At 38.5% G+C, this 15,385-nt stretch overlaps 1 protein-coding gene across 1 annotated transcript in view; it reads right to left on the minus strand.

Annotated features, from left to right (window-relative positions):
- Positions 1-15,385, minus strand: part of cntnap5a (contactin associated protein family member 5a) — a 137,048-nt gene that overhangs the window by 70,517 nt on the left and 51,146 nt on the right. The window contains exons 8-10 of the mRNA XM_059342270.1: positions 9,057-9,324; positions 2,287-2,430; positions 479-638 (exon numbers count right to left, since the gene is read on the minus strand). Of these exons, the coding sequence (XP_059198253.1) occupies positions 479-638; positions 2,287-2,430; positions 9,057-9,324 (572 nt within the window). The remainder of the gene's footprint in view (positions 1-478; positions 639-2,286; positions 2,431-9,056; positions 9,325-15,385) is intronic.

The raw sequence follows: 15,385 nt of genomic DNA on the forward strand, positions 1-15,385 counted from the left end.
GGAAAAACTGCAGTTTGCATGTTTGTCTCGTTCTTATACATGTTCCAAGCCACATGCAGACATTCGTGGAGCTCGTAGGTCTGCCAATCGTGTTCACAGGCCCCACAGCTGTGCAGGGTAATGAGGGATAGGGATAGGGAGGGATGCCACGCAGGACAGCAGGGAGCAGCTTGTTAGCATAGTCCTCTTCCAGAGAAGGTGTTGCCGAGTTTCTGTTCCAATTTAATTGGATGATCCTGTCAGCGTGTTTGTCTCTATAGGACAAGATGTCAGTGACTTTCAGTCAGCTCTACAGACAACACACTGCCATCTACAAATTAACAATGTGGGCATGAATAAGTCTGTGCTGCCAGCTTGGATAATATGTTACAGATATTTTATGTGTGACACATCTTGACTGTTGCATGCCAAGTTTCTCTGTAAGATCTCTGTGAGAACTCTCCTCTCATTAAAAAAGAAAAAGTGTAAACTGCTTTACCTGTCTCTGATGTTGCAGGTGTCAAACTGAAGGTCGTTATAATTTCCCAGCAATCCTTGCTGAACATGATTGAGATTCACGGGCTGGCTGTTGATGAATATGAGCCTCACACACCCCTGGAAGGCCGGAGGAAGGTACTGGCAGTCCGTGGTGGGACAGCCTGGACGGAAACATGATGTAACTTAATTACTGTACAAACACTGGGAACCTTTCAAGAAAAATGATGGTACAGTGTGTTCTGTTTTATTAAAAAAAAAAATTGCCAGAAAGACACTGTTTATTGTAGAAAGAAACTGTAAAAGCAGGCATCATCATCGGAGTTTGAACTTTCCAACAGTCCTTGAATAGATAAATAAGAAGTTTCCATTAGAAAAAATAACCAAAACAAAGCTTCAATTTGTGATATTTCAGTCAAAATCACTTAATTCTACCGGTCACATATAAAAAGTTGCTAAAAATAAAGAGTTTGGAAAAACTACTGTTAAAAACTGTTAAAAACACTAAATTCTACTTCTCAGCGACACTGTGAAGCCATGATTGATTATTCTGAGATGAACGGCCATGTGACAAATATTTACTGAAAGTCTGTTTACACAGAGCAGAGAAGAGAGGACAGGAGAGGCTGGAAACAACATTTCAATATATTATATGTGGAGACCTACTTTTTACTCCCGATATGACCCTTGTGGCCACCTGGAAATTTTTTGTATCTATAAAAAAACAATTTTATGGATTTATCAGAGAAATTCGACTTTGTGGCACTGATAGTTTTACCTCCAGTGGACGTGGTCTTCAGAGTATAATGCATGGCGCTCTGTCTCTATTCAGTTTATTTTCTCAGCTGTTTTAGCTTAGCAGTTCGCCTCTCTCCATCCTCTCCTACTTTCTCTCCCTCGGTGTGTCAGCTGTTGGCTTCTTCTCTGCCTCCTTTACTGATGATGATACGTGTAATAAGTGTAGTGCATTAGCTGTATCGGAGGCGATGTGTTGTAAATTGGAAACGTAGCTCCGCACTGACATTAGCTGCTGTCTCTTATCAGCTCCTGAGTGTCCAGGAGGCTGGGGAGGCTCGGCAAAAGAACCGGTAAACTGGTTTGTAATTAGGGATTTGAAATTCGCTCTTGCTGATTAACGGGGCTCAGCGGGCGGACAAGCAGCTCTTCCACAAACAAACACACCTAAATACACAGCAGGACACATATACTATGGACAATTGAGCAGAATTGTGTTAAAAAGTAAAAAAACAAAAAACAAATTTCAGAATGAGATTTTATGTTTTGGGGGTTTTATTGGGGTTCAAAATGTTGATCCAGTAAATCAAAGCAAAAATAAATAATCATTAAGTTATATGAGTGAGGTTGAGCTGAAAAGAAATTATACCAACATGGCATGGTAAACATTCGTTTTTTCCTTTATATTTCTTGATTTTTATTGTTTTTTGAATGGGAAATTAACACACAGGTTACAGCTAAAAACCACAGATTCTAAGCTTGAAATAAATCCAGCTGCCACACCAGGAAATTAGTTTCAATTAGAATAAAACTATAGAACCAGATGTTGATCCAGTAAGTCAAAGTGAAAAAAAAAAAATCAGCTCATACAGCATAACTTAAAAAAACAAAACAGGTATATACAGGTAGAATGAAAAGGATTTAAAATAACTCCAAAGGGTTAATTTTGATATTTAATTCGTTAAAATCGCCTTAGTATCGCAGGTCACCCCTCCAATCATGGATATAAGATCTGATCACCACTCGGCACTAGCCTGAGTTAAAGAGAAAGATTTTTATTTGTGAGGATCCACTTACCTCCAAAGTCAAAGTTGCCTCTTGGTTCTAGTTGTTCCCACAGTTCAACGGTGGAGGACGGCTCACCATCCACAGTCAAAGTGATCTGTAGATTCCTTGTGTTGAAACTCACAGAGTGCCAAAGACCATCGTTGACTCTGTGACCTAAAGAAGAACATTTCACATTAAGCCTCGGTGTAATGGCAGTTTAATGGTCTGTAACACAGAAAGAGATAGTGTGTCCATTTCCCCGTAGACCTGCAGGCTGCAAAGAATTTCTACGAGTGTGATTTAGTCGTCGCGGCTGGTGTTTCCTCAGCAGCCACCTGTGCTGCAAGAGTCGACGACGGCCACTGGAGAACACGACAGTTTATCATCAATTCCACCTGTGTTTGGGATTAGTTCGAGATACACTTTTAATTTTTGTAAAAGGCTGCTGTCAAATCCTCTCATTTCCTCACAACGCAGTCGCTTTCACACAGTTGTTTTCCCTTCACTGACACAAGACACAGAAACAGAGCTTCAAGCTTCCTCCGTCAGCCAGAGCCTCAAAACAAGAAAGTCTCCCTCCTCCGCTCTGTCACTTGTCAACAAAATCCTTACTGCATACTCTATCAGTTTAGATGAAGTTAATGTGTGAATAAGCAGGAATACTTTCCTTCTTTCTTTATTTGTGTTTGGCAAATACTGCACAGAAGGTGCAGATGGTGAAAATATGTTAAATATACCAACAACTTGAACTGATATTGATTGTTTTAGGTGGGCCATTATTAGCTTTAAGTGCCCCTTTTTCATAAGATCTAAATTATCACTTTATAATAGTCCAAACCTGACCTCTGGTTACATAAGCCAATAATTTGATACCTGAGAGAAAATATCCATCTGAAAATCAGTTGAAACCTCTTAAAAAAAATTCAAAGAAAAATTCAGCATAGTCCCAAAAATACCCAAAACTAGGTAGTTACTGCATATGTTGAGATATATATAAGATTTCACACCACATATCTTATCAGTTTAGATGAATGTGTGAATAAGCAGGAAGACTTTCCTTCCTGCTTTATTTGTGTTTGGCAAAACACTGCACAGTAGTTGTTTGACCCGCTGAGGTGTTTTTTTTTACAGTTATTAGTAACTTCACTAAAAACAAATAACATGGATGATAATGAGTAAAATAAATTGGATAGCAGTTTATATACGAGTTTAATGATTCCACCACTTCCATGGAGGTGAGAAGATCATAGAAGAAGAAACGGATGACAACAGAGAGAGGGTGAGACTGTGAAAATATATTAAATACAGCAACAACTTAAACTGATATTGATTGTTTTAAGTGGGCCATTTTTAGTTTTGAGTGCCCCTTTTTCAAAAGATCTCAATTATCCCTTTATAATAGCCAAAACCTGACCTTTTTCCTGATTGCATAAGCCAATATTTTGAAACCTGAGAGTAAATATCCATTTGAAAATCAGTTTAAGCATCTTTAAAAATTCAGCTTAAACCCCCAAAAACTAGGTCGTTAGCTGACTCAGTTTGGTCCACAAACCTTTTCTTTTTAAATTGCCTTGCCGGCGACAGCTCATCTCACCAAGCTGCAGCTTTCAAGAGAACAACACACATAATGACAGCAGTGAATGAAAATTACTGAAGCACACACCTCCGCGCTGAATGTGTTAGTCCCAGACGAAATTAGCATCCAGATTGAGCCGCACTGTGATTTGGGGGAGCTCGGAGGGGACGAGATGGTCATGCAAAGTGCACGCCGGGAGTTATTTTAGTTTGTCTAATATCAGATCCGTCCAGGCTCTGGGGACAGCTCGAGAATTTCACTCACTGTCCAATGATGCCTGTCGCTTTCAGAAAACCTTTTATCCCGGAAGACTGTGAGAGCCATGGGCGTTTCTTTCTCCACTCCATTGACTGTTTCATGGAATAAGCAGTGTAGCCGCGAGGGACTGTTGGCGAGTATCAGTGGGAGTTCCCCTCCCCCCTCCCAGGTTCATCTCATATATATCTCATGATATCCCCGCTGCCCTGCTGCCGGCCAAGCTTGAAGTGTCAAAGTACTATCTCGGACGCAGATCTGATGGGGCTTTTTTTGTATCGCATCAGTAACCTGTTGCTCAAGAAAAATAAAATATTTGCCTATTCGTCTCATGTCTGAGACAACATCTCTGGGCCCCACTGCTGCCTCCAGGAAATACACAGTTTCATGTGACAGCTTCATGTCATTACTGCACCAAGCTGCAGTGGCAGCTGCCTCAAGTCCTTGACAGCCCCAACTGGCAGTAGATGCAGAGTGCGGTGAATGAAACAAAAGCTTAAAGTTGGATGTTGTTACCCATCATAGACACTTCTCCAGTTCTTCACTGTTTGCTTGTGTGAAAAATTAAGACTGTACTGTTAGTGCACGAAACAAAGGGAGATACAGATCGATATTCTTTCCACATTAACGCTCTTGCACTTAGCTCAAGTACGGCACTTTATCAAACGGGGCCAGTTTCTCCTTAAGCCTCTGTATTGTCTACTTGTCATACTGAAAAAGAAACATTTTTAAAGAATGAAGTGATGTTTCTATTAAAACATCACTTCATTCAAGAGTGAAAGAGCAGCTTAAATTCAAATTCAAATTTAGATTTTTTTGCAAAAACTTTTGCAAACCCTGCAGCTCAGAGTAATGATTGCACTGAGAGACTTCTACTGCATGACATTTGACATCGCCATGAGGATTGTGATACTGTTGTATCTGAGGAGGAGAGGGGTCACTTTGTCCACAGTGTCAGACTCACAACTTCCCTCTTTTCTGCACTCGTCAAAAAAAACGGTAAAAAGTTAGCAAAACACTTAACAGTTAACAACCCTAAGTGAAAGAGATATTTATTTTAAAATATGCATAATATACAATAAATATCTGTATTTTATCTTTACAATACATTTTCTAGATTATTTTACTATAATGTGAACGTAAGTGTCTTTTGCTGTCAGACTAATACATTTCCTTTTCCATTTTTCTTCTTCCAAGTTTAAAGTGCCCTTCATTTAAAAAAAAAAATGTAAGTGTATTTTTTGTATTTTTACATAGAATTCACTGTAATTTAGCATTCAAGACCATTAAGCAATTGAATAATACTGTAAAAAATAAATAAAAATGAATCTATAATGCCCTATTATATCAATTTCATTTTATGGTTAATATTAGCAATAAAAGTTCCTTTTTTATGGCATTTGCGCTCAATATAGAAGAAAACCCCTGTAAAATAATTCAGTAAACTTCTTTAAAATGCCTTTTTTCTTCTACGGTGTGGCTGTTAACAGAGCTTGGAGTGGATACAGACATTTCTGCACCAGTGCCGCAGCGATGTCATGTTGCTAATGATGTTTTCTGCAGCTGAAATAGATACCGCTGCACCTACAGAGGCTCCAAACGGCAGCAACAGGTAACTCTTTTTTACTTAAAATAACCCCAGTCCTGCACAGCACGCTGCTGTTTACTGACCCGGCCGATCTTTATGCACCGCAGGAACGGCACAGATTTAGCAGCGGTGAGTCCAGTTTTCGCAGCTTGGATCTCTCTGCTCGGTTATGATTCAGCACATCCATCAAACAGAAAATTTCCAGCTGTATCATGCACCCTTTAGTGTTAGTCTGGGATACTAATGAAATTGAAGAACGCAGCCCCCCATGTCTTTGTTTAACGCAGCACATTCACACTGGGTAAATCTGCGTTTTAATCACATTTGCAGACTAGATCTGAGGGATTATCCCCTTTAGTAGTTTTAAAGTCTTACTGGCCTGTGCTGAGGAGCGAGATGAGCTCCTTGAATTTGTAAGCATGATGCTATCGGAGCTCTTTCTCAATAATAATATCAGATGTGACCTCCAAAAAACTGCCCAAGGTGGAAGAAAAACCAACGAATCCTCCTGAAAATAAGTGGATAAATACATATGCATAACTACCAAGTCAATTCCAACACTATCAAAATAACACTCTGCCAAATTAATTTGCAGAGAAACGTTTACTTACATATTGTTATTACAAACAACAAGCACACTCCAGGTCAAACTCCTCATATGCTGCGGCTCAGAGGCTGGCAGTCCCCAGCGCGGATAGGTAATTAAATACAGCTTGAGGTAAATTATATAAAAGGGAATATTGTCCCTTAGCTGTGGTTGTCTTCTCTATCTATATTTCCCTGCAGCCCACCATCTGCTGAAAGTCTAGCTTCCCAAAACAATCACGGTTATCTGTGTAATATTTGCCAAGCAATCCAATACAGAGGATTGAATGATTTTTTCCCTCTCTCTCTTTCCAAGTAATTCTGAGAAAAATAAACTTTTTGGAGTTTATTGAGGACAAAGGTGTTAAAAGTAAGTCGGATGAAATTACTTGCACAAGCCAACACATTCTGTCTACACATGGTGGATTAGGCCGCCACCATCTTTCTTTATACTTTGTCTTAGCAGAGTGGAGCACAACAAACAAGAAGCAAAGTGGAGCTTGTGCACGGGAACATAGATTTTGGGGTCAGTAAGTGTTGATATACATCACAAGTTTTCCCTCAAAGAGATGTAGGAAATGCCCCAGTGTGCTCATCTTTAAGATCAAGTTTAAGGTTTTAGATCTAGGATTACGATAGCAGATGCATTTGAGTGCTGCTTCCTTCTCTAGACTCTCTTTTTGTCATCTTAGTATTTTTAATTAATGCAGAAAACAAAGTCAGTGGTTCACTTGAATCTGCCCCGTTCTTGTAAACAGACAAAAGTCTACAGTCAGTGTTTCCTACTAAAACACACAGGTGTCATTGAGCTCAAAGAAATTAGTCTGTACTGTATTTCTTGCAATTTCTTACTTTTTACAGTATTAAGAGAAATACATTTGCAGTATATTACTGTATTTTTGTTGATCTACAACACAATATTGTTCAGTTTTGTGACAAGTAATTCAGTAATTCAGGTATTAAGTATTTAATACCATTAATTAACTGGTAACAAAGTATTTTTTTTTTACAGTTTCTTACTGTGTTTTGTAAAAAAGAAACCAGTGTATTGCTAGAAATAAATGGGCAGTATATTACTGTATTCTTGTCAATTTACAGCACAATACTGTTCACAGTTTGGTGAAAAGTATATTACTATATATTTACAGTAATCAACAGAGAGCAAAGTCTTGTGTTTTTTGCAGTTTCTTACTGTTTTTGTAAGACAACAACAGTGTATTACTGAAAATAAATTTGCAGAATATGACTGTATTACTGTACATTTACAACACAATACTTTGTATTTACAATACTTTGTCAGTAAATTACTTTATATTAACAGTACACTGTAAAATTTCTCATTGTAGATTCACAATAACTTCCTGTATGTCCTGGCATTCCCCCATAAATGCTGTAATCACATTGTTTTTTCTCCCAGATAGAATTGCAGTATAACACTGTATGACATCAATACAGTAGAATATTGTTCAGATTTCACCACAAATATACATCTAAGATTAACAGTGCATGCTTATATACATTTATCGTAACACTTTATATTAAGGTGCATATGTTATGCATGAAGTAGTTGGTTATGATGCATATCCGTATTGTATTGTTTTATTAGTCATTATGAAGCACTTATTAATGCCTTATTCTGCATGACCATATAATACTACAACTACTAGAACAGTTATTATTAAGAGTTACTATTAAGAGTTTTCTACCTTAAAAACACTTATGTATTTTCTTATGGGGAAAAAAACATAAAATAGAGTGTTAAAAGTGTCCATATAACCATAGATTAAGTCTTTTCCTTCTCAGAATATTTCCTTATTAAAGGTGAAGTGTTGCTCATTACACTCTTAAGTTGACAATTAATTAAGGAAACACTTGTGTTCAAGCAATGAACAGTGAATAGAAAGTGTGCCTCGCAATAGACCTTGATATATGCAAAGGTGTAACCTATCGCTGTTGGTTGTTCATTCCTTTAATTTTGTGTTATAATGGGTTTAATTAAAGTGTAAAAGAAAGTAAACATGGAAACCTGTGTGTGTCACACTATACCAATTATGAGCATGACCTCACTTTGGAATATAATCGGAGGTAAGAAGACTTACTTCCTAACTAGCTCCATAACAATAGGCAGAAAGGGTTAATTAAGTGTTATTCAGGGAGAATGACTAGTCTTCTGGTACTGCCCCTTTTTAAGGCCCATAAAAGATTATTGAAGATTGTAGTTCTCGTACAACAACTTTCTTACTGATGATCAAAAATCAGGGAAAACTCTTAGTTAATGTCCCAATAGATGGATGATAAATAAGTGCTTTTATTGACAAAAAGACACAGCAACAGCAAAATAAAGCTGTTATGATAATAATTGGATGCCTTTGTGTAGTGTTTTTGTTCCTTACAATCAATGCACTCCTTTAAATAAAAGCTGTATATTTGTCTTTTTAATAGAAACCAAAGTATATCAGTATAGGATTTCCTACCTATATATTACAACAGCACTGTCTTCTTCTCTCCCTCTACTAAGAAAAAAAACCTTCAAATGTAATATTTTCATCCTCCTGAAGTTGAATGTATACTCTGCTTTCTGTTTAATGCATTCTATGTAAATTAATTGCTTGTGTGGTTTAAAAGCAAAGTGATCTGCAGAGATTATGCTTAAACATTATTATGTATTCACAGTAGAGCTTCTTTATTTACTTAACATAGAACTCTACTGGAGGTATTTGCATAAAACAGAAAAGTTGTGTGAATGACGGACGGGCCTGTCCTCACAAACACTGAACGTGCAACCTTTGCACTCACCAGCAGAGACCTCTGATTTGGGTCGTCCTGAGTTGTGGAGGGTCAGCTGCAGCCGGCCGTTGCTGATCTGCAGCTCCAGCCTGCGGGGCTCCGGGTTCAGCAGCACGGAGAGCAGCAGCCCGTCTGGGTTCCACGTCCTGAACTGGAAGCGAACAGACAAACCCCCTGTGGCAGATGCTGCTGACGGAAGCGACAGGAAGCTGCTGCTGGAGCTCAGAAAGGTGCAGGCCACCAGCTGGGGCTGCGAACACGAGAAGGTCACGTTGCCCTGGAGGACGACAAAACCCAAGGACTCAGATTTACACAAATCTTCAGCTACATGTTGGGGGCAAGCCGGTCTCATGGGCAGTTCATTGTGACATCTCTTGAAATAAATGTCATGTTGATGTGCACAACAAAAGGGAACAGATGGTTAAAGAACTATGAGCAGAAACCCAGGCGAGAGAATTCATCTTCATCTAGTTAAACTGAAGTATTTCTCATCAATTTACCATCAGCAACAATTTGTACATGAAATGTATTGAATTCATAGTAGTAAATGAAACATGATGATTAAAGTTTGAAATTCTGGGGAAATATGCTTATTTGTGCTTATAAGAATTAGATGAGATACCACTCTAATTTATGTCCTTTAAGTGTTATCCAGGAAACGGTTAGCATAGCTTAGTATGAACACTGGAAACAAGGGAAAACAGCCTACCAGCACCTCTAACGCTCACCAACACGCTATATTTAAAAAAATATATAATGGGGTTTGTGAGCTTTAAAGGCTGATGTTTTCTTCGTGGAACAGATTAGCTGTTTTGTCCCACGTTTCCCGTCTTTATGCCAGAATTTCCATTAGAATATAATCAGTGCCGGTTCTTATTTACTGGAAAATATCCTGAAGAAAAGGGGGAAATACCAGTTTAATACTATCTGAGTTTATTGAGCTTAATAAACGACGATGGCATCATCGAGGCATTAAGCTTTTATAATATCTTAATAGGAAAGTAATCTCAAGTTCATTCATTATCCTTAATCGATTTTCCGCACTCGGGTCGCGGGTGGCTGGAGCCAGTCCCAGCTGACATTGGGCGAGAGGCGGGGTACACCCTGGACAGGTCTCCAGACTATTGCAGGGCTGACACATAGAGACAGACAATCACACTCTCATTCACACCTACGGGTAATTTAGAATCGCCAATTAAGCCTAAACTGCATGTTTTTGGACTGTGGCAGGAGGCTGGAGGACAACGCTGACATGGGGAGAACATGCAAACTCCACACAGAAGAGCCGCATGCCAGAGTCAAACCGGCGAGGCAAAAGTGACGTTTATATATTATATTCCAAATAAAATGTATTTAGTCCAGTCAAAAGACCTAAGTGCATAATAGCTCTATTTTAAAAGTAGATAAATAAATATCACATACTGTTGAGACTGAAAAAATCAAACCCAATCACGGAAATTTGTGTATCAAGATGGGTTTGCTGGATTGAGGTCATTGCCACAGATACGCTGAGGACAGTTCGCTTTGTTTGACAGTCACACTGGGACCTTCTGTCTGTCACCGCACTAAGTCACGGCCCTGGGAAGTGGCCCCGCCCACAAGGGGACCTCCACCTGTTGAGGCAGCTAAAAATATTTTGGGTTCCTGATGAACCTGTGGCAGCTGCATATCTGACTCATAACAGCACAGCGAGCTGTTTGCTACAGGCCTTTTCTCAGTTGAAATAAAATTATACCCAAAGAGTTTTAATTCTAATGAAAAAGTAACTATAAGCTATTGCTGGCTATCATTTTTACTTCTTATGCTATTTCATAGCAGTAAAGCGTGCAAGTTAGAGGGAATTATTGACTGTAATAGATTTTTTCAGGAAAAACGGTAATTACCGGATAACAGACAACCTGCTTTATGTCGAGTTAGGATAACCAGCTGTTGGCTGTAGCTTCATATTCACCGTACAGATATGAGAGCAGGACTGATCTTCTCATCTAACTCTTGGCATGAAAGTGAATAAGCTTATTTTCCAAAACGTTCCACTATTCCTTAGAGGAAGTCATATGGAGCCAATAGCCAAGGTTATTCTACAGTTCTTTTACATTTCTTTTTAAATTAAAGGCTGATTTTCCCCAAGATAGTGTGAAAATCCCAGCAAAGTCTACAGCAGAAATGTAGAAAAGGCCATATATTCAAGATGAAACCATGACATTTATTTGCTCCCACCCAATATGGGAATATAGCCATTTAAGTTTACATTTCAGTTTAATTCTGTGTGGTGCAGAGGTAGTGTTAGGCACATTCAAACACCGACTGCTCGTGTCTGCTAAGGTCAGAGTCCTATTAGTCCCGGTGCCTGCAGGGCAGCACACAGCAATCACAGCTCTTTGACTCTCAATGTGATTCCCTCCCATCAACCTCAGGGAGATAGTCCCATTGAAATTCCATTACAGCGTCCATCATGACAGCCTCGCCGCTTCTGTTGTCAGTAAAGGCCTTTTAACGCAGCAATCAGACTTTAAAGGCAGAGGCTGTCTCAGATGAGATGTGGCGTGTGGATCTTTAGCCGACCTGTGTGATTTGTGTGGGGGGGGCGACTCTTCAAATGAATCCATTCACACACTTGGACTTAATGATATAGTAGTTAGGATCACAATGGATGTCATGATTGTTTTTCAGCGTTATTCTCTCTTTCCAGTTTCTGACCAGAATGCCTTAAATCGGACTAATCAAATATTGTCACAGCTCAGCTGAGAGAAAAGAGGAACCTCACAGTGAGGAGGAATAGACTGTCTGTTCCAGTTCACACACAAATATCTCAATAACTGTCGGATGGATTGCCGTGTTGTTTCATAGAGACATTCACAGCCCCCAGATGATGGATCACATCCCTGTGACATTTCCTCTAGCGCCACCTTCAGGTTGACATTTGTGGTTTTAATTTAAATATCTTAACAGTGGATTGGACGGATTGCAGGGACATTTGGTACACACATTCATTTGTGCGCTGGAAGAATTGTAATAACTTTCATGATCCTGAGAGGCCTTGCTAGGTCCCAACCTAGCCTGATATCCTTTTGCTGCATGTCTCCCATTTCCATTCCCTCCGTCACTGTCTAATAAAGCTATAAAATGACAAAAAACAAACAAACTTTCAAATATCTCAGTGAATTGGGATTAATTGCCAGGACATTTTATTTCACGCTGCATAAATTTGAATAAATTGTATGATCCTGACACTTTCACCAGCACCATCATCAGGTCAAAAATTTAAGTTAGTCAGTACTTTGGCCTATAGGAAGATAGAAGAAGAAGAACAAGAATTTAATACTAATTAGGAAATTAAATATGCCAAATATGGTAAATGTGAAGATTGGGCGATGTCTACAGTGAAACATCTCAGTGGACGAGGATAAAGTTAGTGCAATTCCAAACTGAAATTATATATGGCAACAAAACTCGCTTCAAAAGCTGTAGCAGCCATTCTGAGTGAAAAAACGTCAGTCATCTTATCAATCATGACGTTCTTTTGCAGGAATACATTCTGGTTTACTTTGGATTTGTTCAATCCTTTAGTTGCACTCACAAAAGCAATCTGTGTAATGTTAAATAACTCACATTTTTTTGTTTTTAAGCTCAATGAATGCTACTGTAGACCATGGCCCCAGTGTTGATGTAGAGGAGGGGTTGGGAGATTTAAATCATGATGTTGGGCTCTGTGGTCCATGATTGTCTACCATCACCCAACCCTTAAAACAAACATTATACTGGACAGGGATGGAGTCCGACTCAAAGCCCGGTCTGCTCTAACTCGTGCATTCTCCCACTCGTGACTCGGACTTGCACATTGGAGTTGAGCATATCTTAAAAAATGACTTTCTCAACAATTGCATATAAAGAAATGGAACAAAAAACATTATAAAAGTTGACTTTGGAATGTTAATGTCGATATCTTTTCAGTTTCTCTGGATTTTGGAACCACTGGTTGATTTTTGAAGAACTAATTAAAATCCCTGAAAGGTTGACAGTGTGTCATTATGTTTAATGTCAAACTTTTTTTTTTGTATATCAGCTCTTTGAAGGTCTCAGAAGGGAGAAATTGAGGCAATCTTTGGGACTTGAGAAGTGTTGACTCAACTACCACACTGACCCTGGCTGAAATAATCAGCACATTAGCATCACTGTGACGATGATTATGTCCCAGTATAGGTACTTTAGTGATTACACTTCCATTGTGAACACCATGTATTTTCAGACCAATGAATAAGCCCAATAATGACCTATATTAGTCCATTGGTATTAAAGACTAGAACAGGCATGCTGAAGTTGTTCTTGACAATTTTACCGGCGCCATATTGAAGTCGCAGGAATGATGAAGTTGCAAGTAGTCCACAGAAATCTCTAAATTTATCCGACAGCATTTGCTTTAATGACAACCAGTAGGTTCATACTAGTAGTCATGCATAACCTGACCGATGCTTGTTAGGGGGTTTGGTTTGACACAGTGGTAGTGTATTAAATGAAAGCATTGAAATGCACAGCTGAAGCACTTCGGGGTGCAGAACAAAATGTTTCAGCCATTTGCCTGCTTGTTCTTATTATTTTTCCTTTTTTGTGCTTATAGTTTTGCCCAGTGTTCATATATCTGAGTTTAGTTGAAATAGAAAATGAAACATGAAATATATAATATATACAGTGGCACAAGGTTGCAATAACCTCAAGGGCACTTGCAAACAACATGCAGCTCATAAGATGCATTTGCTTACTTTCCTCCATATATGTTTCTCCTGGTATTTATACAGCCTTCGGTTATATGTTAAGAATTAAATGAAAAATATCACATATAGGCCCATAGTTCACTGAGAGGTGACCTGAATTAATGGAGAAAAGCTCTTACATACACCTGTGACACAGGAGACTCATATGAACGTCGATCAGACATATTTATTTGTGTCAGACAGCTGTCATACGTTATTATCTGCTCCTCACTGTGAGCACAGGCTGCACTCTGAACACCTCCTGCTCTACTATAGAATTACACTGAAAGGGCGATATAGTGCATGTGCCCACATGTGTGAACTCTCTGATCCCTTGTTCTAACTCTTAAAATATCATTATTTATATAACATTAGTTTCCATCTCTCATAATTTCTCTGCTCTTGTGAAAGGGCCTTTCATATAGTAAAGTACTTTCTCACACTAATATAGGTCAATGGGTTGATATTAGCTCATTATAGCTATATAATAGTCCTACAGAAAAGCAATAGATTACCTTGAGATTTTCTTTTTTTTTTTCAGCTACATTACCACATCATCTGCTGTAACTGTATATAATTATTTTTAACAGTTTAAAACGTCTAGCTTAACTCCACATCATGGCTGATGGTTTTGAAAAACCTTAAATATTACCGATGACAGACTCCACTCACTGCATCTTGCATGAAAAGGTTGGGTGAACATCTCTTACAGTAAGATGCAACAGAGAGTGGTTTCTATTGTTTTATAAAGCCCCTGGAGGCAACGCTCCATCATATATTACGTCTTGTTTCATAGTCATTATTCCACTCGCTCAACTGATGGGCGAATGCTTGAAGTGCAGACATGAAAAAAAGGGGGAAACTGCTTGTTTTTTTCTGCTGCATACACTTAAAAAGTATGAAACATTTTTTGGTTGTTTGTTAGTTTTTTTTAGTTGTTGTAATTGTACCCTCAACGTCATTGAAATAAGGGACTTGCCGTCAATGATTTCTCAAGATTAAATACATAAATAAATAATAATTACACACCCTCTGAACCCTTTTTACATCTTAATCACTGTGGCCTTGTATTTCACTGCAATACATTATTTATATGTAAAATCTATAAGTCCTGCAGCTCTATGGAATCAGCATAATCCTGGCTAGATGTGGGAACAGTTAAAACATGTCTTTTGTGCAGAATAACAATAATAATGACATAAATCATAAAAAAGAAAAAACGCAATTGCTCTGATAAATTATTTTGTAAAAATGTATATATTGAACAAGTGCCCACAAGTGTCATGAACATTGGAAAAATAAATATTGTGTCTCCACATGCTATACATATTGTACTATTTCCATGCTTCCAGCCTCTCCTGTCCTCTCCTCTCTGCTCTGTATAAACAGATTTTCAGTGAACATTTGTCATGTGACCCTTCGTCTCAGCAGAATCAATCATGGCTTCACAGTGTCGCTGACGAGCAGAATTTAAGGTTTTTTTAGCAGGATTTGGTTATTCCAAACGGTTTATTTTTGGCAACATTTTAATGAGACAGGGTTCAGAGTATTATATGAAAATAACAGAAAAAATATTGATATCAGTATTGC

This window comes from Centropristis striata, chromosome 10 (genome assembly GCF_030273125.1).
Source record: "Centropristis striata isolate RG_2023a ecotype Rhode Island chromosome 10, C.striata_1.0, whole genome shotgun sequence".
Taxonomy (NCBI): Eukaryota; Metazoa; Chordata; class Actinopteri; order Perciformes; family Serranidae; genus Centropristis; species Centropristis striata.